This window comes from Dermochelys coriacea, chromosome 15, assembly GCF_009764565.3.
Source record: "Dermochelys coriacea isolate rDerCor1 chromosome 15, rDerCor1.pri.v4, whole genome shotgun sequence".
Taxonomy (NCBI): domain Eukaryota; kingdom Metazoa; phylum Chordata; order Testudines; family Dermochelyidae; genus Dermochelys; species Dermochelys coriacea.
Window position 1 is genome coordinate 26,656,865 of NC_050082.1, and position 21,721 is coordinate 26,678,585.

Below are 21,721 nucleotides of genomic sequence, written 5' to 3' on the forward strand. Positions count from 1 at the left end.
CATCCGGGTTCCTGAGGAGCAGATGGCCCCGCCCCTCAGGCGACTGGCTGGTTTCCCGCCCTTTTGGGGCGTGTTGTGTGAGGGGAGAGGTTGGGGTGGGAAGGCCTGAGTGAGGTGCTGTCGCCTAACCCCTGAACCATGAAGTGTGTGATTGGGGGCAGCCACCTCAGAGGTGGGGAGATGTGTGGCGCTGCTCAGGGGAGCACATCATTGGGACCATGAACTAGGGAGCAGGCTGAGACCTGCTGCTGGGGACACGGTGATGGACCTCCAGAGTGGATGTTCAGGGGTGGAGAGCCAAGGCTACATAGATCCCTTGGAACAATGTGAGGGCATGTGGAAGCCAATGGCGCCATATTGCTGCAAGGCCTCCCCCCCCCCACACACACACACAGCCTTCTGAGTGCGTTTTGCTTGAGATCGGTGACACGAGGTCTCTTATCAACCCGACAGGTTTCCCCAGAGAGTACCTGGTGGGAATGGTAATGGGAGCTCTGTTAAAACCCTATTGTCCCTACCTGTGAGCAGAGCTCAGTGGCTCCTCAAGTGCATGCAGAACATGCAGACCCTTGTGCAACATGATGAAAAGTACAGCTACTTATTGAGTTGTTTCCAAAGGCCTCTGGAATTTGGATTTTAAGACTTGTCTATTTCTGTCATACAAAATATACTTTAAACAGATGTTGCCATGTAATTTAAGACAAAGTGTGACTTGCTGGACCTTAAAATGTTGTTATTAGAAAGAGGAGGACTTTTTGGTATGTAAAATGTCTGCTTTTAAATAAGGAGTCTGTCGGTCATTTGAGCAATTAGGGCTCTGCATATCCCCAACAGAATCTTTCTTTGCATTAATTTCAGTGGTTCAAAGGCAGTGCCGCAGCTGCCAGTACCAAGGATTCTGGGATGTGTAGATCAAAGGAGAGGGAGAGTCAGAAAATCTGGCCTTTAATTTTGACTGGTATTGATTTGCTATGTGATCTTGCGCAAGGCATGTAACTTGCTGTGCCTCGGTTACCCATTTATAAAATGGGCATACTGGTTTTTACACTCTTGTAAAATCAGTCTATGGAAAGAAAAGTGTGATACAAGTTCAAACTACTACTAGTAGTAATTCTTTGGATACAAGACTATCCTTACATATTTAAATTTTATTTTAAAGAAAGCCAGTCTTAGGGAAACATTATTCTGGTGATCATCTTTGACATGATGTTATTTTAAGATTATTATGGTGGGTTTCCCAGTCATTAATGTAAATTATCAAGGTACTCCTATATTGTTTCAAAAACTATTTTATTTCAGCCATGCAATCTTAAAGTTTCTTTCAATATATACAGCAATAATCTTTAAATAAGTTGGCTGTTTTAATGCCTAAAAGCTAGTAGTCCTAATAGCAAATTTCAGTATAAGACCTAGACCAAAACCATTGCTCTTGTGCTTCCTGATGGCTTTGTAACTGTATTTTAAGAACTAACTCTGTTAATTGAGTAATGCGTCACTGCTGACCCGGTGCACAAAATAAAAACAAATATAGCTTGGTAATTTCAAGTTCCTGTTAAGTATGGGAGGTAAGGACTCAATAGGTCAGATACTGGAGTCCCACTCAGTGGAAATGTTGCCTTTAATAGCTGTCTTTATTTGGTGGTGTGCTTTCTGATTTTTGTTTAATGGCTTCAAGGCTCCATGGCCAGATTTTTCAGCTGTGACCACTGGTTTTTTTTCAGAATAGCAGCCATGTTAGTCTGTATTCACAAAAAGAAAAGGAGTACTTGTGGCACCTTAGAGACTAACAAATTTATTTGAGCATAAGGTTTTGTGAGCTACAGCTCACTTCATCGGATGCATTCAGTGGAAAATACAGTGGGGAAATTTATATACACAGAGAACATGAAACAATGTCCGATGAAGTGAGCTGTAAATCACGAAAGCTTATGCTCAAATAAATTTGTTAGTCTCTAAGGTGCCACAAGTACTCCTTTTCTTGATCACTCTGGTTACAGTGTATATGGTAACACTCATTGTTTCATGTTCTCTATGTATATAAATCTCCCCACTGTATTTTCCACTGAATGCATCCGATGAAGTGAGCTGTAGCTCACGAAACCTTATGCTCAAATAAATTTGTTAGTCTCTAAGGTGCCACAAGTACTCCTTTTCTTTTCACTGGTTTTATGTGCATCAGTTTTTAAGAGCCCAATCTAATGTACCTTGGGGCTGATTTGTAAAAGTGCTGAGCAGTTGGGTTTGTGGGTGCTTAGCACTTCTGAAAATCAGACCCAAGTTATCTCAAGTTCAGCTCCTGAAACTGAGGTAGCCAGCACTAGTAGCAACTTTTGAAAAGTTCAACCTATGGTGCTTTCTGCTGCCATTGTGAGCAATACAGAAGAGATTTGCTGTAAAAAAGTAATTTTTGCCTTTATGCTCCTCATTACATCATAACTTTCTTTTAAAATATATGTAAGAAAGTTAGAATTTTTCTCTTCTTTAATTAATCTGGAGACAATGTTATATCACCTTTTGTTTTATTTAACCAAATACAGAATGCAAATAGCACATTTCTTTTGTCTTCTCTTACAGTGTTTGGAAGAGCAATACATGCCATAGCACGAATTAGTGATGAGTTTTGGTTTGACCCAAATGAAAAAGGTGTAAGTGCATTTTGGATTTTTTAAAATAATTTAAATGGCTTTTTATGGGGAAATACGGTCTCAACATTAATTTAGATAGCTTTTTGAAAAATTTTCTATACATGCCTTACAGCATAATTCAATTTCTCTTTCTTACCGCCTCACATTTTTGGCATAGCCACATTCAATTTTTTGGGTATCATCTTAACTATGTGAATGATACCATGGAAACTCTGTTTCTGCTTTTTATAGTTTTCCTGCTTTTTCATAGTTGCCAAACTAGAATTTGTCTATGACAGTAGGATTAATGCCACAGATTTTTAATGACGACAAGTGGTCAGGGTCTCAGATTTACATCTAATTTAAAATTACCTCTTAAGACCATATTCCAACATTTCTTCATTTCTGACTCAAAGGGAAGAATGCCACCTGCAGAATCTCTGATACCACTTCCTGCAGAATTTGACATTTCTGTGGTGGTCTCATCCAGACACGTACTGACCAGGTCTAACCCTACTTAACTTGTGCAAAGATCATAGCTTAAGTTGGGTGATTGCAGACCATCAGATAAAAAATGGAGATATATTTTTAATTTGTAAAGTAAACCAGCCTTCTCATATAGGCATTAATAGACCCTTGATAATAATACCCCACTTAGATGAGGGAAAGGAACTATTAGATTTTGCTACCAGAGGCTCTGATCCAGCAATGCCCTTAAGCACAAGCTTAATTTTAAGCATATAAATAGTCCCACTGGGATAAAGTCGAACTATTCACATGCACTCATTTTGCTGAATTGGGGCCCTAGATTTTATCAACCAGTTCTGACTAGCAGGAGGAGTAAAACTGATTTGTTTAAACATGATGATGATTTATGTATATGCATCCAACAAACCATCTGCTATATTTATTATTCGATTTATACATACATTATATAATGTGTTTTGTTCTTATATATGATATTGGAGAATAGAATTAAATAAAAATATACATTTCATCCATTTTTGTTTCAAGGTAATAAAATATTATTTTTAATTATATTTTTAGCTTGCTCTAAGATCAGTGAACTCTTCAAGATCAGCATGTGCATGTGTCTTCTTTTCATCTATGTTTTTTCAACATTACTGCTGGACAGCCGAATCTGAACTGTGTCGGAAAAAAAGACAGTTACCCCTTACATGTAAATTAGTAATGAAGGTAAATCTTAATGGACTGGTAAAAATGACTTTTTAAACAGCAAGGCAATTCAACTTTCCAATGGAATTGTGAGTGTTGTTGGGGACAGGATGATATACTACTCTATTTGAGTAGAATTCACCATTTGTGGCCTTTAAAACTCTAACTTGTAGCCCTCAAGACAACTGAGGTAGGAACAAAATTTTATTTATTTATGATTAGATGTGTTCCCTGAGCTATGCCCTGCAGTTTCATCTAAATTGAAGTGTTTAAAACAGCTTCATCGCTACAGAGAGGCAGTAGGGGGCACCATGTTTCTAATTGCCTCTGACCATTTACCCTGCTGTCCCAAGAGCAGGTCTGGTGAGAGCCAGGTACACTCTGAGCAGTTACTGTCCCATCCTTGTTTCAGCTTTCATTAGCTGCCCTGTTGGCCACCTGTTGCATTGCAGGGGTGGGAGGAGAGGGTCACTCTGGTTTCTTCATTCCCTGCTTACTTGCCTGTCTGTGGAAGCTCTAAAGATATCAGAATAGGCGCTTCAGAGGGTCTGCCGGAGATTAAGAGAGCAGCAGGTAGTAAAAGGTGGCTCACTTCTACCACACAACCACTTCAGTCACCGCAGGAGAGGGGAAAAAAGCAAAGCTTGGAAACCAACAACTAGATAGGACTCCTTGATTCTCTACGCCAGCCCAGGTTACAGTAGTCTTTAGTCATGGACCAGCTGGGGTTATCCAGAGTGAAACACATGCTCCAGCCATTATCCCTGTCCTCCCCTGACATGCCTCCCCTGCACCATGGGCTGTGGGAAGGAAGGGGTAAGAGCTGGCTATGTTGGCTTTACAGCTATTGAGGAGTCCTCCAGAAACCGTATTTCTTCTCTCTTTACACTGCCTGAGCTTTCCAAAGGAAGCAGAACAGGGCAGAGAATCTGCCACAAAATATTGATTGTGGGGTTTTGACCTTTTGAAATAATATATTTGGCCCTCAGGTTAGAAAAAATTGATGATGCTGATGTACACTAAATTCTGTTCTTGGAAATAAAAATACAAACATATTTGTATGTACAGAATTAACTCATGGATCCATCTTTCTCCTGTGCTTTTGCTAATTTAACTTTGTTTTAATTATGTGATTGTGTTGATTTGCCTGACTCTTGCTGTCATTGCTTTTTTTTTGTCTCCATTTGTGATTCACGTACTATTTAGCATACTTTGTGTTGCTCTTAAGGTGCACACTATTAATGCACTTTTTCTTACAGTCAGTCCTCCCCGTATTTAGATGTCTAAACACACTAGAAAGGAATGTAGAGAAGTGCAACATTTATACAAATGTTAATGATTGCCATATAACATTTAAGCTCTTCTGCAAACATGGTAGGTTAAATGTAATATGACTTTATAGAAACATTAAGTACTTTAAACTTGTAAATATTTTGTCAGCTTTGTATTTTTGATTATTAAACTTATTTTCTGTCATTGGCAGAATGTTGTGTCTAACATTTTCCATTATAAAATATTCTTGCAACCATTTCCTATGTTTTGGGTGCTTGACTTTGCAAACTGAAAAGCTTTGCAACCTAATAAAATCTAAAGTGGTTTTGTAGAATATAATATAATATAATTTAATTTATAAAGTAAAGTATGGTATGGCAACACCCATTTTTTCCATGTTCTCTGTGTGTGTGTGTATGTGTGTGTGTGTGTATATCTTCCTACTGTATTTTCCACTGCATGCATCTGATGAAGTGGGTTTTAGCCCACGAAAGCTTATGCCCAAATAAATTTGTTGGTCTCTAAGGTGCCACAGGTACTCTTCGTTCTTTTTGCCTATAAGGCACTAGTGTATTCAGTTCTCATCTGCTGTTACAGACTGATTTTCTCTTTTTGAGCTGCAATTACTCATATGATAGATAATTATTTTTTGTTAATTTTCTCACAGAATGTAATATTATTACTTTTATAAAATGTTGATGCTTGTTAGTTATTTAGGGGAACTTGTCATAACAGTTGTGTTCTACAAAATAAGCATTTGGTAGATGGAAGAGCAGTTTCGCATCATAATCATTAATGATGTTTGTTTTCATGCACCTGGTCCTGTACAGTAAACATGGTGACTATAACAAGATTTATTTTATGCCTCAAATTCTTTGAACGATCCATGGTGGCTTATGCTATACTGTGTTCATCATCCAAATAAATGCATGTGGCATGGGGAACAGAACTCACAAACTTCAATTCCCAAAACAAAGGAGCTGCTCCACTAACTTCCAGAATAAGAAACTGATACATTTGAAGAGGTCTTGGGATAGTACAAGGAGATGTACCTAGGAGTAATTGGATGAAGTTAAGAAAGGGAAAATGTAGGGAAAATATCAGGGAAAAACTTGGATAGTGAAATCTGGTATAATAGTGGAAAGTTTCCTCAGGGAAGTAGTGAATGCTCTACTGTGTGCACATTTAAAAACTAGGTGGGACAAAATACTGAAAATGCATTATAAGGGAAAAAGCTTGTTTTGGTAGTTAGATGGACTAGATGATCTAATCAGTCTTTTCCATCTCTAAGTTATATGGTTCTGTGAATTTATGAAAGGTCTGACATATTCCGTCCAGTAGAAGACAATGATGCACAATCACTTTCTGCTGGAAAATGAACCCTTAAAGTACCATTATAATTATTTCTGCCAGTATACTAAGCAGAACTATGGTACATAATGCATTTTCTAATATTTGAAACATACTATTTCATATTAATAAGAGGAAATAATGTATTACGGCTCAAGGCAATGAGTTTGATTTAGTGCTAGCTTAATGTGCTACACTGAAATAACAGATTTCTTGCCATTTGTTGTTGGGGTTATATTTAATTTTGAAAGTTAGTCTTTTAGAGGTGTATTTGGAAAAATGTAACAGTATATAATCTTCCTTTTTTAAAATTTGTTTTAAATGTTATTTGTATTTGTATAAACTTGCTATATATGTACAGAGAACCTGATAGCAAAAGGTTATTCATCTGATAACCTTTTGTGTTTTTATTAATAAAAATTATTAATTTGAACAGTGGAGTAAAGAGAACCTGACACATACATTGATAGTGAAAACAAGCCTGTGACATCTCTCAATATTCACTGCAGCTCACTAAACACCATCTTTCATAAAACCTAAGCCTCAGAGTATTTGTATACTTATATGCAATAGGTTTCAGAGTAGCAGCCGTGTTAGGCTGTATTCGCAAAAAAGTGCCACAAGTACTCCTTTTCTTTTTGTATGCAATAGTAGATGGTAATTAAGATAGCTATTCAGTAAATGTTTATAGAAGTTTATTATTTTCATTATTATTATACCAGCCAACCATTCTGCCTTTCTTTTACACCCCAAACATCAAATATACTTTCTGGGGGCTAACATGGCTGACCCTTTGCTCTTGTAGATCACCTGAGATTCAGAGAGAACTCTTGAGACCCACAAGTTTTGGAAGTGGAACCTTCATCTTTTTTCATGATGAAAGAAATCCTAGGAAACTGAGCTAAAATTCATGGAGTTTCCTATACTTAGGCAAGCTATTTCCACACAAGGCAGAATGGGACCTTTGTTGGGTTTTTTTTTACTGAGATTAATTAAAGTGTTAATTTAACATTTGTTAAGTTTAAGATAACATGCAAACGTGTTAATTTCTATACCTATGCTATATCTTTAGGTATTGTAAAAACTCATAACCTGGCTTTTCATGAAAGTGAACCCTTACAAGCTGTTTTTTCCAGGCATATGTGTCCTAATGTACTGAAGATTCAATCAAGGTAATGAATTCAGTATATTATTTGTTTTAGAAATAATATAGGAGGAAGTAGTTCACACAGAGTCCAATTAAGAGAATCAGGGATGAACATATTTTGGGCACCTAAATGTCACATAGTAATAACCAATGTTTGATTAGTTTCACGCTACTATACTAAATAATACTACATCTTGGGGACCTTAGGTCATGGCTGCATCAGCCCTGCCATTAATCCAACTTTGAGTAAAGTGTATAATGTATAACTAGCAGCTTTCAGAAGCTCCTACAGAATATCATAAATACTGAAGTTGTGCTTGAGTTGTTTAGACAAAGGAATCTAAAGGTAAAATTACAAACTTTATAATAGCTACCTAAAGCGCAGTTCTACTCTGAAAAGTGGCTTTCTGTAACAAGCATTATGGGATTCAACATTTATTGTCTCTCCATGACTTCTAGATTAAATTTGCTCAGTTTAACAAAGAAAATGATGATTGTCTGACTATCATTGCTGCAAACTTCACCTGGAGTCTGAAATTGAGCTGGGTTATTTTGGCTCCTGCATTATTGCTATGATAAAGATTCTAAAACTGAACTTAATTAACAATTTTGTTGGTGATGATGAATGTGTTAGATATGAATCACGTTATTCTTCCCTAGTGGCAGCACTAACAAAGGTAAAAGATAGCAAAAATTTATTTTTATACAAAAAATACACTTTGATTGTGTATATTCAACATTGCTGTTGAGTAAGAAGGTTTAATTTTTACATAGTCAAATTCTCTCACCTTAACCATCCTTTAGCATTATTGATAATTGTATATTATATTTTATATATTCACAATAAATACATTAAATATTGGCATGGGGAGAGATTACTGGAACTTTTGTGAAACAGATGTTCTTTTACCTCTAGAAAAAAGAAAAATACTGTAGTATTCTTTGTTGTATACTTTTGGTGAAGGGGACTGAGGTATATGTCAGGAGTATGACTGTGATATTCTGAGTATTACTCCTGGCAATTAAAATCCTGATTATGGCAGCTACACTACTCCCCCAGTTCAGGAAAAGATAATGAGATATTTAATCATGGTGCTACAGTGACAGTAAATGATAGCAAAGCATTTGCATTTCATATTTTGAAACAGGAAAAATAACTAAAAAGTTACCAAAACAGCAGAATAGACTGATTTTCTCTCACAAAGCCTTGTTTGCAAAGACCTTATTATTGAAAATTACTATTAAGAATATAAGCAGTGGAATTTTATAGCAAAAATGTATTCATATAATGGTTACCAATTCAAAATGAAATATCAACCTTTCTATAATGCCTATTAGAGAGATGAGGTGGGTGAGGTAATATCAACAACACTGCATACTATAATGTACATTGGTTACTGCACAGAAGTAATTATACTATGCACTTGAAAATACCAGGGATTTTGATGTGCAGTCTTACTCATCTCAGTCAATTCTTCGAAGTAAAGAAATAGTTCTTATCTGTATGTTTTTTTAAAAGCAACTCTTTTGAAGTTTTAAATCTTTTGATTAAATACTGCTTTTGGGAGAAATCATCATTAGTTAGGAAGTGTTTGGACATTCCGTAAAAACAACAGTAGTATCACAGTCATATATACGCCAAACCTTTCTACACTATTCGCTGAAACATTGCTCTCTTTTTAGGATTTTTTTTTTTAAACATGCTCCCTGCTTTCAGCAGTCTCATTGTTAATTCGCAAAAAATACAGTTTTCAAACTGAGCTTAGCAACAACAGGTCAGTTGCTGCACGTGCTAATGCTATAATTAAAGGATTATTTAATATCTAATAGTCTTTGTCCAAATGCAAATTTGTACATCAGGCAGGCATATTTTTGAGTGTACAAAAGGGAGCTAAGATACACGGAAGATATACCAGTGACTTGGTCAGAACTGAGAGCTTGGTCAGAACTTGGTCAGGGAGAATATGTCTTGAGAAGATACCTCAGAGACTTAGAGCATGATCCAAAGTGCACTGAAGACAATAGAAGTCCTTCCATTGACTTCACTGGGCTTTGAATTAAGCCTTTGTTGTGGTATGAAGATAGAAAAGTTTTTAATTCTCCATTGGCTTTCTGTGTATAGTTGGTTTTAGCACAAGTCAGAAAAAAAATTCAATCATCATATTAACGTAAATAGAAAAAAGCTAAATATTTTTTACCAATGGGGCAGTCAAGTTTGGAACAAATATTGTAAGGGTACTAAAAGTACAGTTCTTAAATGTGCCATGCCAGCTGAACATATATAGACAGTTTTTAGCTCGTCTTCTGAAAAGAAAATTCTAGAACAGTGAACAAGAGCAATCTGTTCCTGTAGCCATTAAAAGTGTATATAGGTTTAAAAAGTATTTACCTATACAAAAGAGTATTAGCCTGACAAAGTTATATCTCAGTTGGTCTTATATTGACAAATTTGCTGTTTTTCAGAGATCATGCCAGTGACATTCTGGAATGCATTAGCTGCTGCTTATTGTGTTTAAATACAGGACTTGAAGATTGACAAACTGAGTTCTGTAACAAGCTCTGGCTTGATCCAATATCCATCAAAGTCAATTAGAGTCTTTCCACTGACTGCAGTGTGCACTGAATAGGATCCTGTATCTCTTTGTTCCTCAGTTTCCTCATCTGTAAAATGGGGGGTAACCAACACACAGCATTCTTAAAAGTATTAATTAATTACTATTTGTAAAGAGTTTTCAGATCTTCAACTTGAAAATGTTGTAGGAAAACAAAATATCATCATCATCATTTAATAACGACAACAGTTGCATGGGCCGGCTGGAAGATCCTCCTTAATATCATTTGTGATAAAAGCACATCACTACTATTTTGAATGCTTGACATAAACAGCTACAGTTCTTCCCATATTTTTAAATATTTAAGTTAATAACATTTCAAAAACAGTGTAGGGGATTTAGGTCCATATCTTCCATTATCCCTTTCTCAGTTTCATTGTTCAGATACTATAGAAATAGAAGTCTGTAAAGCCACAAAACAGACTTTACATGATATTGTTTTTATAATTGAAATGTGTTTTTGAAGACTTGGTGCAAAGCTCACAGTAGGAAGTGACTGGGTACACATCATGTGAAGGCCAAATGTTTATAAATATTTATAATGTTACCTATAGCATGACTCTGAATACCAGTATGTGCAGAGTCGATTTTTTTTAAAAATAAACATTAATTCAATAGAGTTGACAAATTGGTAAACATCCATGACATTTTTCATGAACCTATTTTTAAAAATTGAAGCAGTTCATAATGTAAAATAGATGTTTTTGCCAAGCTGAAAAAACTGTCACACTTGACTTTAAAAAAAAAAGAACAGTAAAAAGGATGTAAAGCACGAGACCATCTTTTTTTAAAATATCAAGAAGTGGATACTGTCATGATAGACTACACAAGAAGGAATACTTTTAAGGGTCTTAATAATTCTGTGCCTTGCATAAAATATCTTCTATCATGGGTCTTTTTTTTACTTATGATTTGGGAGGAATCATTCTCAATGTAAAAAAAAGGGAAATGGGAGTGGTCTTGGATTTTTGTCCACTTAGTTTTTATATTGCAGTAGGTCGTAGGGACACCAGTCAAGGCTCTGTGCTCCATTGTTATACAGACTGTACAGATGTTCAGTAAAAAGAAGGTCACTGACCCCAAAGTACTTACATTCTATTGTTCTACTTAATGAGATTATTCCCACCACGTCAACTCAGGAAGCAGTGTTGAGGGGTTTTGGAGAGAGCTGTGTCCTGGCCTTCCTTTTCTGGAGAGAGAGTTGCTACAACTACAACCCAGAGCCTTTGGGGGTTGGAGGAGATATGTCAGCATTCCTTGGGAAAAGAATGATCAATGTATTTCTTTCTTCAATCAGTATATGGAGAAACAGCCATCAATTGAACCTATTTGTCTGTAGTAAACAAAATTTAATGCAAGAATTTTGCTTTTCCATCACCTACAAATTTATGAACAAAGTAAAAATAAAAATATTGCTGCTGGATTCCACTGAAATTTGTGATGCATAAATGTAAATGATGATGGCAAATGTATCTAAAATGTTTATTTGGCTCTTGATATATTAATACTAAAAGGAAAACAAAATCACATTAAGATTGTCATAATTATCATGATAATTAGATATTAACTGTTTAACAGTACTGGTTAGATAAAAATATAATTATTGTACATTATTGAAGCATAATATATAAAATCATCATATACTAAAAGAAAAGAAAATACAATTAAATCACATTTAAAAGGGGGGATAATACACAACAACCTATATTTTCTCTTGAAACGTTTCCAATTCTTATGGCAAAGTGACACTAATTTTTCTTACTAACGTGAATAGATAGTAATTTGTTGTCCAAACTAATCTTAACATGCTATACAAAATTTCTTAGGCTGCTGACTGATATAATGATTCATTTTCCAACCTGTCAAGAGGAAGTAACTGTAGCTGTTACACCAATGAAAGTTTGTTTCAAGAGTTATACTGAGGAAGAAATTGGTAAGAATTAATTCACAATATTTTTGAAGGATAAGGGTGCTTTAAAACAATTGAAATAAATAACTTTGCAGCATGGTGGGAAAAGGTATCACATGGCTGGAAGTTAAACTGATAATTTAGATATCTTAAATTAAGTTAAATGTGTGCAGAGGGTTTCAGATCAGAGAAGATGCCAGGATAGAAAATTAAAAATAGGACTGTAACCCTTAAAAGTTTTTGAGGAAACCTGTACTGGTGCATCAGTTAGACTTTTTTTGGTATCAATAGTAGATGCCACCCAGAGCAGTACATCAAGGTATAAATTACACAATTTGCTGTGGGCTTGAACGGAGATCATTATTCTACGTCAGCTGTAAAGAAAGAGCAACAAACTGGAAGAGGAGGAGATAAATATTTAAACATAAATAATATCATTGTAATGGCCATCATTGACAATGAGCATATTTCTAAAAGTTAATGTATGACAGCAATATTACATTTTAGCTGGTCTAGTAGTGTTATGTTGTGCACTAATGTGTGAGAATATAAGATGGAGAGAGTGTTTTCCTGACAGCTGATTTGGAAGTATTTTGAAAATATAAATTTGTTTCTATAGGATAGTGTTCTCGTGCACGGCACCAGAAAGTAATGCTACTAATACAGTTTTACAATAGTGTAATCAATTCATACACTTTTTGAGGGAGACACCTATAAATGTACTTTGTAACCCATGCTTCCTGTGAAACATTTGCCACTGCATTTGGAGAGTAAGACCCCACACTTTTGCATCCTTCCTGAAATGGTCCAGTTTGATGGTGGTGCAGTTAAGGAAAAAGATGCTTTTGCAAGCAGTGGGGAGTGTATGGATTGGTGTGAGGGAAGGCTATAGAAAGGGAGGGCAGAGAGGCTCAAATAGTAGAAATGGAGCAGGTTGTGAAAGAGAGAAGAGAAAATAGATTACATCTTCAAGAAGGAGACATTATTAGAAACAAGTATATATTTAAAGAGGATGAATAATTTGAGAAAAATCTGCATAAAGATTCATTAAGAAACAGAACTAAAAGAGGAGAGTAAGAAGAGAAAGAAGGGAGGGACAAAGGAGACAGAGGAATTTTTTTTTTGGTATTATAAAACATTTGCTTAACAGAACATATTAAGCCACATTCTATATATAAACTTGTGCAACCAAAGCAATATTTATACCTTTGAATATATGATTTAGTGGTGGTTTGGATGTCTATAAAAATATTAACCCTGAAAAACAGCCTGGTGTTGGAGATGGAGAGGGAAGGGATGACACCGCTTCCCTAGACCTGCCTTCATTTGCTTATTACAGATCCTACATTTTGTGAGTTGGCAATTATATTACAAAATTGTGGTTCTTCTACCTTATAGAACTCTACAGGGTTATTGTTGCATGTACAACTGTGCATGGATGGAGGCTGAGAGACAAAAATTCCAACAGGAAGAATAAAGACTTGAGACTGGTTTCCACAGGAGTTCACTATTCATACTGCTTTAATATATACTGCACCTCTCTGAGACTCACACACACATAATAAAAATGTCCTTATATTTTATTTCTGCACCTCTTCAAAGATGAGCACCCATGAATGGAGAACATCTTTCATTCTTCTTACAGTAACTAAGAGAATTGCAATGTTCATTATAAGTGAAAAATTTAATACTTACAAATGAACTGCTTAACATTTTCCCTTGTTTATATCAATTGTACAATGTCAGTGAAAGACTATTTTGTTAAAAAATCAGGAAACCAAATCTAAAGAAAAATTAATTTTTTTTGCCTTCTTTTATACTTCAGATAGATTTAATCATAGTTGACAGCTATTTAAAAAAATCGCACAGCAATTGCCTCCATATGAATGTTTACATTTTAAAATAAACTCTTAAATAAAAAACTGCTGAATACAGGGCTTATAATGAACACCTTATCAACACTGAAGTCAGTGGGACTTTGCACAAGGGACTTCAGGGTCAAACCCTAGGATGAAAAAAATGTAGGGTGCATTAACAATAATTGGAAATGAACATTAGAAGTTGTTCTAAGTAATATTTTAAATGCTTTATTTAATTTAATAGTCATCTTAAGCTAACTTAAATAATCAGATAAATTTGCCTTTAACTTATAGGTCACAGGGTAAATTCTAGAATTTAAATTTAAAAAATGAATTTAGAATTTAGACCAAACCATTACATTAACCAAAGCATTTCAAGAGTATTTTACCTAAAACAACTTTGACGTCTGATTTACAGCTCTCTTAAATGGAACTTAATTTTCTGAATTCCAGTCTTCCTCATGACATTGTCAAGATAGTAACTTCCTGTTTGATTGTTAATTCTTGTTAATTGTTTGATAAGCTTAAAATTATTTTAAGAAGTGATTTACTCTTCTTTGTGATTAGATGGAATTATTGGAATCTTTTTTCTAATACACTGTTTTCCACTGTAATTGTGCTAGAAGGGGTTACTCTTGGAAGATAACAGGTGTAAATATTTCAGCTGATATTTCATAATTATCAATATCAGAGTCAGTATATATTTGCATTAAATACTCGTATACATGTTTGTAAGTTATTGTTAGACTTTTACAATTGCTGGTCCAAAAGACATCTAGTTCAGGGCCTGTGAATGCAATCATGGCCCCACTGACTTACTGGGGCTAGAATTTCACCTTCTGTTTTTAATCCTTGCCTTTCTTGTAATTTTTGAACAGATTTTTCAAAGACAATGCACACTAAAATACATCTTAATCCAGATGAATTTGACTACTTTCAAATTGGAGTAGACTCAGAAGTAACGTTTTGCCTTAAAGAACTGAGGGTAAAGATACAAATAAATGTTCTTGATAGTAAGATATTTGTGTAGTATATATAATGTTTAACCATGGCACTGCAGGACTCTCACTGAGGCAGCTGTTATACAGTGCCTCACATGCACAGTGGTATTTACTACCTGGATGAGAGGTAGCCATAAAAGCAGGCTTCCTTTTAGCACTGGAGGTTTACCTTCAGAGGGTATGGTGGGGAACAGGGAAGTGAGGATAATTTTTTTTGTAAAAGCTTGAGGTTTGAGTAAAGATTAATTTATCATACATGTATTGAAGATGTTATAATCTATAGCTATAATAATGCATCTCATACTAAATGTGGAAAATATTATCTCTGGGAAAATCTCAGGGCATAGAAGGCAAAAATGAATACATGTAACAGTAGATTGGTATCCCTAATCCATGAAGATTAATCCATGGGATAAATGTAAAGGAAAATGCAGTGTTTAATATTTGTGTTTTAAGATACTTCAATAATCCTTTCTTTTCCATTTGTAGGGTCTACTAGCATTTGCAGAGGCTACTAGCGCTACTGTCTCAATTCATTTTGATGTGTCTGGAAAGTACATTTTTGGGAACCTAACTGTATAGTAATATTTTAGTAACAGCACTGCATTCCATTTTCATTTGCAGTCTAAATTATGAGTAATATTTACCATTACAGTAGAACCTCAGGCCAGATTTATGAACAGCTCGGGAATGGAGGTTGTTCGTAACTCTGAAAGGTTCATAACTCTAAACAAAATATTGTTCTTTCAAAAGTTTACAACTAAACATTGACTTAATACAGCTTTGAAACTTTACTATGCAGAAGAAAAATGCTCCTTTTAACCATCTTAATTTAAATGAAACAAGCACCTAAAACAGTTTCCTTACCTTGTCAAATCTTTTTTTCAACTTTCCCTTTATTTTTTTAGTAGTTTATGTTTATCCCAGTACTATACTGTATTTGCTTTTTTTTGTCTCTGCTGCTGCCTGTTTGCGTACTTCCAGTTCCAAACAAGGTGTGTAGTTGACTGGTCAGTTCGTAACTCTGCTCATAACTTTGAGGTTCTACTGTATATCAATAAAGTGGTTCCCCCTAAAATAACCAATAGCCTTCACTTATTGTTAAGAGCTGTATTTGTAATTAACCACAGTAATACAAAAGTTGAATAGTTTATCAGATTTAAGGAGCTTACTTTTATGATAGACCTTATGCAAAACATAATTTTTCTGATTTTTCTGGATTGCTGAGCACCCACACATCCCACTGAATTCAAGGGAAACTTCAGGTGCTCAGTACACCTCTGAATATCAGATCATCAGTTTCCTTTTCTGAGAACAGTTAAGGAAACAATTTTTTATTTAAATGTGAACTTTGAGAAGTTGTCCGCAAGTGTGGAAGCACCTTTGGTAATAAATTATTTTAAGCACAAAATTCCATAGTACTTACTCACTGCAATATATAAAGCTGTAATGGGAAACAAAGAAGTTTCTCATGTTTCTTAAATGAGTAGTGAATAGAAATACTCTTTCTACCAGTGGTTCCAAACTTGTTCCAATGCTTGTGCAGGGAAAGCCTCTGGTGGGCTGGGCCGGTTTGTTTACCTACCGCATCCGCAGGTTTGGCCGATCACAGCTCCCAGTGGCTGCTGTTCACTACTCCAGGCCCATGGGAGTTGCTGGAAGCGGTGCAGGCCGAGGGACGTATTGGCTGCCACTTCCAGCAGCTCCCATTGGCCTGGAGCAGCGAACCACGGCCACTGGGAGCCGCGATTGGCCGAACCTGCAGATGCAGCAGGTAAACAAACCAGCCTGGCCCGCCAGGGGCTTTCCCTGCACAAGCAGCGGAACAAGTTTGGGAACCACTACTCTATACCAAGCATCTTTGTGTGTGTATATCTATCTGTATGTATATATCTGTAGAAGTATATGAACTAACCTCCTTCCTCCCCCCCCACTGAAAAAAACCCACATGTATATATTTACACATACAATTCAGTCTCTGATTTTACATTTTTAGACCAATTGCTTTCAGTATTGAGGACATGATGGTAGAAGCCAGCTTTGTTTTCGCTACTTTAGCTGACATTGAAAATAGAGAATCCTCTCAGCAATCTCTATGCCTTTCACAAAGACAGAAAAGGTAATGCAGTATTTAGGATTGTTTTGGTATTCTGCTCCTAAAGGTTGAACATCCATTGTCCTTTTTTGCAATTTCCAATTACGTTAGATTTGAGGTGGGAGGGAAGAGATGTACTGGTTCTGCTACAGCATGCATCGCTATGGTAACTCATATTAGGGCATTTGCATACAAGTGAGATGTTTTATTGGATTAAAAGGATGATCAGGTTCAGATTAAAGAGCCTGACCAGAAGATGAAGAGCTGGTATGACTACTTGAGATCCAAGACAGTGCACCAATAATGAGGGGAGGGCACTCTTTTTCCTACTTGCTGCCTCTCCTATCCAGAGTACATATCTATCTTTCCAATACTATGGTGGCACTTGTCACCATAATTTGTGACAGCCAATAGGTGTTTAAAATACTGTTTTAGTTGCCTGTGTCATCTTTCTCATTGCCTTTTCAGATCTCTCCCTATTTCTAGTTTGTGGGGAATGACTTTCTGTAGATTTATATTACCTTCTCAAACCCACACTTCAGTTTCATGAAGTGGACTGGTGCAATACCCTCTCCTTAGGAGTACAAGAGGAGCCAGCATCAGAGATTTGCAGCAGAACAAACAGCAGCATTCTTACTATTGTCAATTTTGCCTGGAATCCATGAAGCTTAGCTGAGGGGGGGGAAGGTCACACTAGATGAAAGCCTAGTTCTAGAGTCATTGTGCTTTTCATTAGCCATTAGTAATATCTATTTATTTATATGGTTTTATTATTTATCTAGTAAGACATCCAAAGTCAGGTTACAAATGTGTCTGTTAATCCCTCAGGCCTACCTCGATGAAGGCCCATGCAGATAATGCTGAAAACGTCTCAAACAATTCTGCAGATAATGATAGTAATACAGAAACAATAGCTTCAAAAAAGCCTTGTTGGACTGGAAGAGCACATAGCAACACAGAGGCACCTGTAGAGTGCAGTAAACCTCTATCAAAAGGAGATATTATTCCCATAATCTCAGAAAAAGACATGAACATAGAAGTATTGGACATGAGTGCAGCAGGTGACATTAAAATTGTGGAAGAAGTAGAATCCTCATATTCTAATCAGTACAAGGTAAGAATGCCAAATCAAATCTATATTGTAAACTAAAGAAAAATGAGTTTTGACCAGAGAGCAAAATAATACTTCTAACTAGTACTTAAACTAGTATTGTTTAGATCAGAGGTGGGCAAAATACGGCCCGCGGGACCGTCCTTCCCGGTTCTTGAGTTCACAGCCAGGGAGGCTCACCTCCCCTTGCTATGCCACCAGTACTCTGGGTGGCAGGTTCTGCAAGCTCCTGCAGGGCAACATCGCTGCGAGAGCCACCAACCTGCCCCAGGGCTCTAAACTGTGCAGCAATGTGGCTGGCTCCGGCGGGGCAGCGCAGCTGCCAGTCCTGGTGCTCTGAGAGGCATGGTAAAGGGGCGGGGAGCTGGGGGGTTGGATAAGGGGACAGGGAGTATAAGGCAGTTGGCTAGGTGTGGGAGTCCCAGGGGGCCTGTCGGGGTGTGGGTGTGGATAGGGGGTGGGGTCCTGGGGGGGTGGGTGGTCAGGGGACAAGGAGCGGGGGTGGGGTTGGATAGGTTGGGGATTCTGAGGGGGGCAGAAGCCAGGCCTTTTGGGGAGGCACAGCCTTACCTACCCGGCCCTCCATCCAGTTTCAGAACCCCCATGTGGCCCTCAGGCCAAAAAGTTTGCCCACCCCTGGTTTAGTTACTACATGCAACCCCATTTACCACACCACAGTGTTCAGTTCTATATAAATTGCTGTTTCAGTCAAGTTCAGGGCAACAGTATGATTTTCAATATTTGTAGAATCTACAGTTAAACAGTTCCCCTATAGACAGGTCCCCACATACTCTGCAGTACAATGGACCCAAATTCTGTGGCAATGTTAATTCAGTCTACTGCCCCACAATGTCCTTTATTCTCCTTCCCTTCACACCTACCTGTAGTTCATATTTGGAAAAAGTTCATCCACCACAGAATTATTTTTACAGGGATTTTTTTGGAGTGAGGATTTTTTGCTATGCTGTACTTCCCAAGTTTCCATTATGTGGTCTAGGAGTCCATTTCAGCATCTTATTTCCTTTCCATTGTGTGTCAGGGAGTTGTGGGGAGGGGGAAAACGGGGACAGCTTGTAACTGCTTCAGTGGCATATCTGCCTGATTCCTCACACCTTCGCTGTTGTGCTGTTCTCCAGATAGCCCTACTTAGCTGCTTAAGTTCTCTGGCTGTCCCTATGCCCTAGTTGCAAACTGAACTCCAGCTCTGGCTACTAGACAACCACCCCACCCCCAATTACCTATGCAATCCTATAGACAGCAAGCACTATAAGCCAATGAACTCCTCTTATGAGGAAAGCTAGAGAGCAAGAGGCAGCTTAAGGCAGTCCTGGTAATGCAAGAAGATAGAACAAAATGACGGGCTTTAGGTTTCAGCAAAATGGCAAATTTTGCAGGAAATCACTGACCTTATCATCATGGAAACTGTAGATTTCATAGCTATGGAGTTCAACAGAGCCCTGCTTATAATGAATGGGATATTTCAGCTTTTACTTAGAGTACAGCTGATATCACTGCATCAGTTTATGCTTGATTCACTTTGAGGTTCTTTCATCATACAGGACTAGAATTTTTTCTTCCTGTAACAGGTAAATTCCTATGTAATCCACTGGGCTTTACCTGTAGATTTCTTGAGAAATAGTGAGCTTTATGCGATGCCTATTGCTTTATGGATTTGAGAATACGCTTTAGTTAAGGTGACAGTAAAGTGAAAGCTACACTGGAAACTAGCACAAATAAAATTTGACTGGCTAGAGCCTAAATCCCCTAAAAAAAATCATTTCATACCAAAACAACTTCTAAAAAGAGCTTGATCTGTAAAGGAATATAAAGCTAGTTTAAAAATGCAATTGTTAATCTCCGTTATCTTAAACATATAATCAGTGTCTTTTCAAATCAAATTTTTCTCTTGTAATACTTATTGCTGAACTGCCACCGACACCTGATATTGTCCCCATTTTACAGCTAGAGGAAGCAGAGGGAAGGTGACTTGTCCAGAGCCTCTCTATAATTGAGTTGCTACTAGAAACCAGCATTTCCAGATCTATGCTTGATTCTGAGCCATAATCCTGCCCTCTTTAGCTTTTCTCCTACCCCTTGTGGGTGCTTGTTGGTTTTCATGGACCAGCATGGTCACAATTCAGTGCTTTTGAGCAATCTTACTGTTGTTTCTGAGCGACTATTTAATCAAGTTGAATAGGTATGTATTCTGAGACATGAATGAGAAAACTTCTTAAAATTAAAAGTCCATGTTTTCTCTTGGATTTATTATTTTTCTCCCTTCCTACTCAGACCAGGATTTGAACCCAATTCTTCCTCCTTTACCCCTTAGAGGAAGACACCTATATGCTTCCTATTACCCCCACCTCATGCGCTGACTTGTTCTCCCCCCCCTTTTTTGTTTTAATTTTTTTTTTTTGCACAAAGACTTCACAGGAACACACACATGCCAGCAAACACCTGCTCACAGAGCCTTTTCAGTGTCTACTTTAAAGCAGTGGAAGGCTCTACAGTTATCGCTACCTGTTAAAGTAGTGTCTGAAGACACAGCAGTAAAATCAAGGACAGCAGCAGCAGTCTTCACAAAAATGACAGATGTGCTTGCTTACAGCATCAGCTGCTTCTCTCCTCCTCTTGGGGAGGAGTGGCTTGTCCATTATTTCTTCTGCCCTCTGACCCTTTCCTTTCTGCTCTTCTGAAAAGGTTTAGCAGTAGCTAAACCTGTTTTCCAGAGCGTTGTGAAGACCACGTCTGCCAATGGCTTCTTCATTTCCATCTACTATATGTAAATCTGTCTCTCTCGAGAGAGCGAGCGCGCTGTATATTCAAAAACTATGCCCTATGCATACCATAGCTGCAGACAAGCATAATCTCTGCTTTTACATTTATGTAATATTTTAAATATTTAGGATTTCAATATTCACATCTTTCCCCTGTTAAATTCAAACCTCTGAGGCAGCTTTACGTACAAGTTTAACTGTTTTCCCATATCTAGACTTTCAAATTTACTTTGAAATACTGAATTAGTGGTTGCAATTTAAATCAGTTGGCAAATTGCTATACACTGGTACACCTCTAATGACAGCTGGAAATATTTGTAGATGCTAAATGTGTTTGTTAATCTACACTGGTTACTAAGGTGTTTTTTGTTGTTGTTTTTAAATAATGTGCTTGCCCAAAGGACTTAAATTGGCAGTAAAAAAAAATCCCAGGAATATTTTATGTACAAAAACTCACTTTATTAAATATTGCATTTTCCAGTTTCATTCACTTTTCTTTGGAGCAGTTTCATTTAAGGAGCAAGATGTCATCAGCCACACACTCCATAGTTTGGCCACAGCTAGTGATGTCGAAGACGATTTTGACCATGAGCAGCTCTCCCAAGTTGTCTAGGGATATGTAGTGCCTGTACAACCTTTCACAGATGTTTAAAATTGTCTTTATGCATGTAAAGTACACTTCAATACCTAGTGAATAGCTACAGGCTATTTTACAGAGAAACTTGTTGCAACACTTCCATTCTGAAAATTTCCTAGGGTTTTCTACTATTTTCAGATTACATAGAAAT

General features: G+C 36.9%; 1 protein-coding gene across 1 annotated transcript; it reads left to right on the forward strand.

The window, feature by feature from the left end:
• Positions 1-54: 54 nt before the first annotated feature.
• On the forward strand, positions 55-21,678 carry RAD9B (RAD9 checkpoint clamp component B). Its single transcript, XM_043498336.1, has 11 exons — positions 55-172; positions 2,575-2,645; positions 3,672-3,821; positions 5,060-5,174; positions 7,495-7,594; positions 12,008-12,114; positions 14,828-14,934; positions 15,440-15,504; positions 16,947-17,069; positions 17,874-18,159; positions 21,415-21,678. The coding sequence occupies exons 1-11, from the start codon at positions 139-141 to the stop codon at positions 21,544-21,546; spliced, it is 1,290 nt and encodes a 429-aa protein (XP_043354271.1). The 5' UTR covers positions 55-138; the 3' UTR covers positions 21,547-21,678.
• Positions 21,679-21,721: the final 43 nt, after the last annotated feature.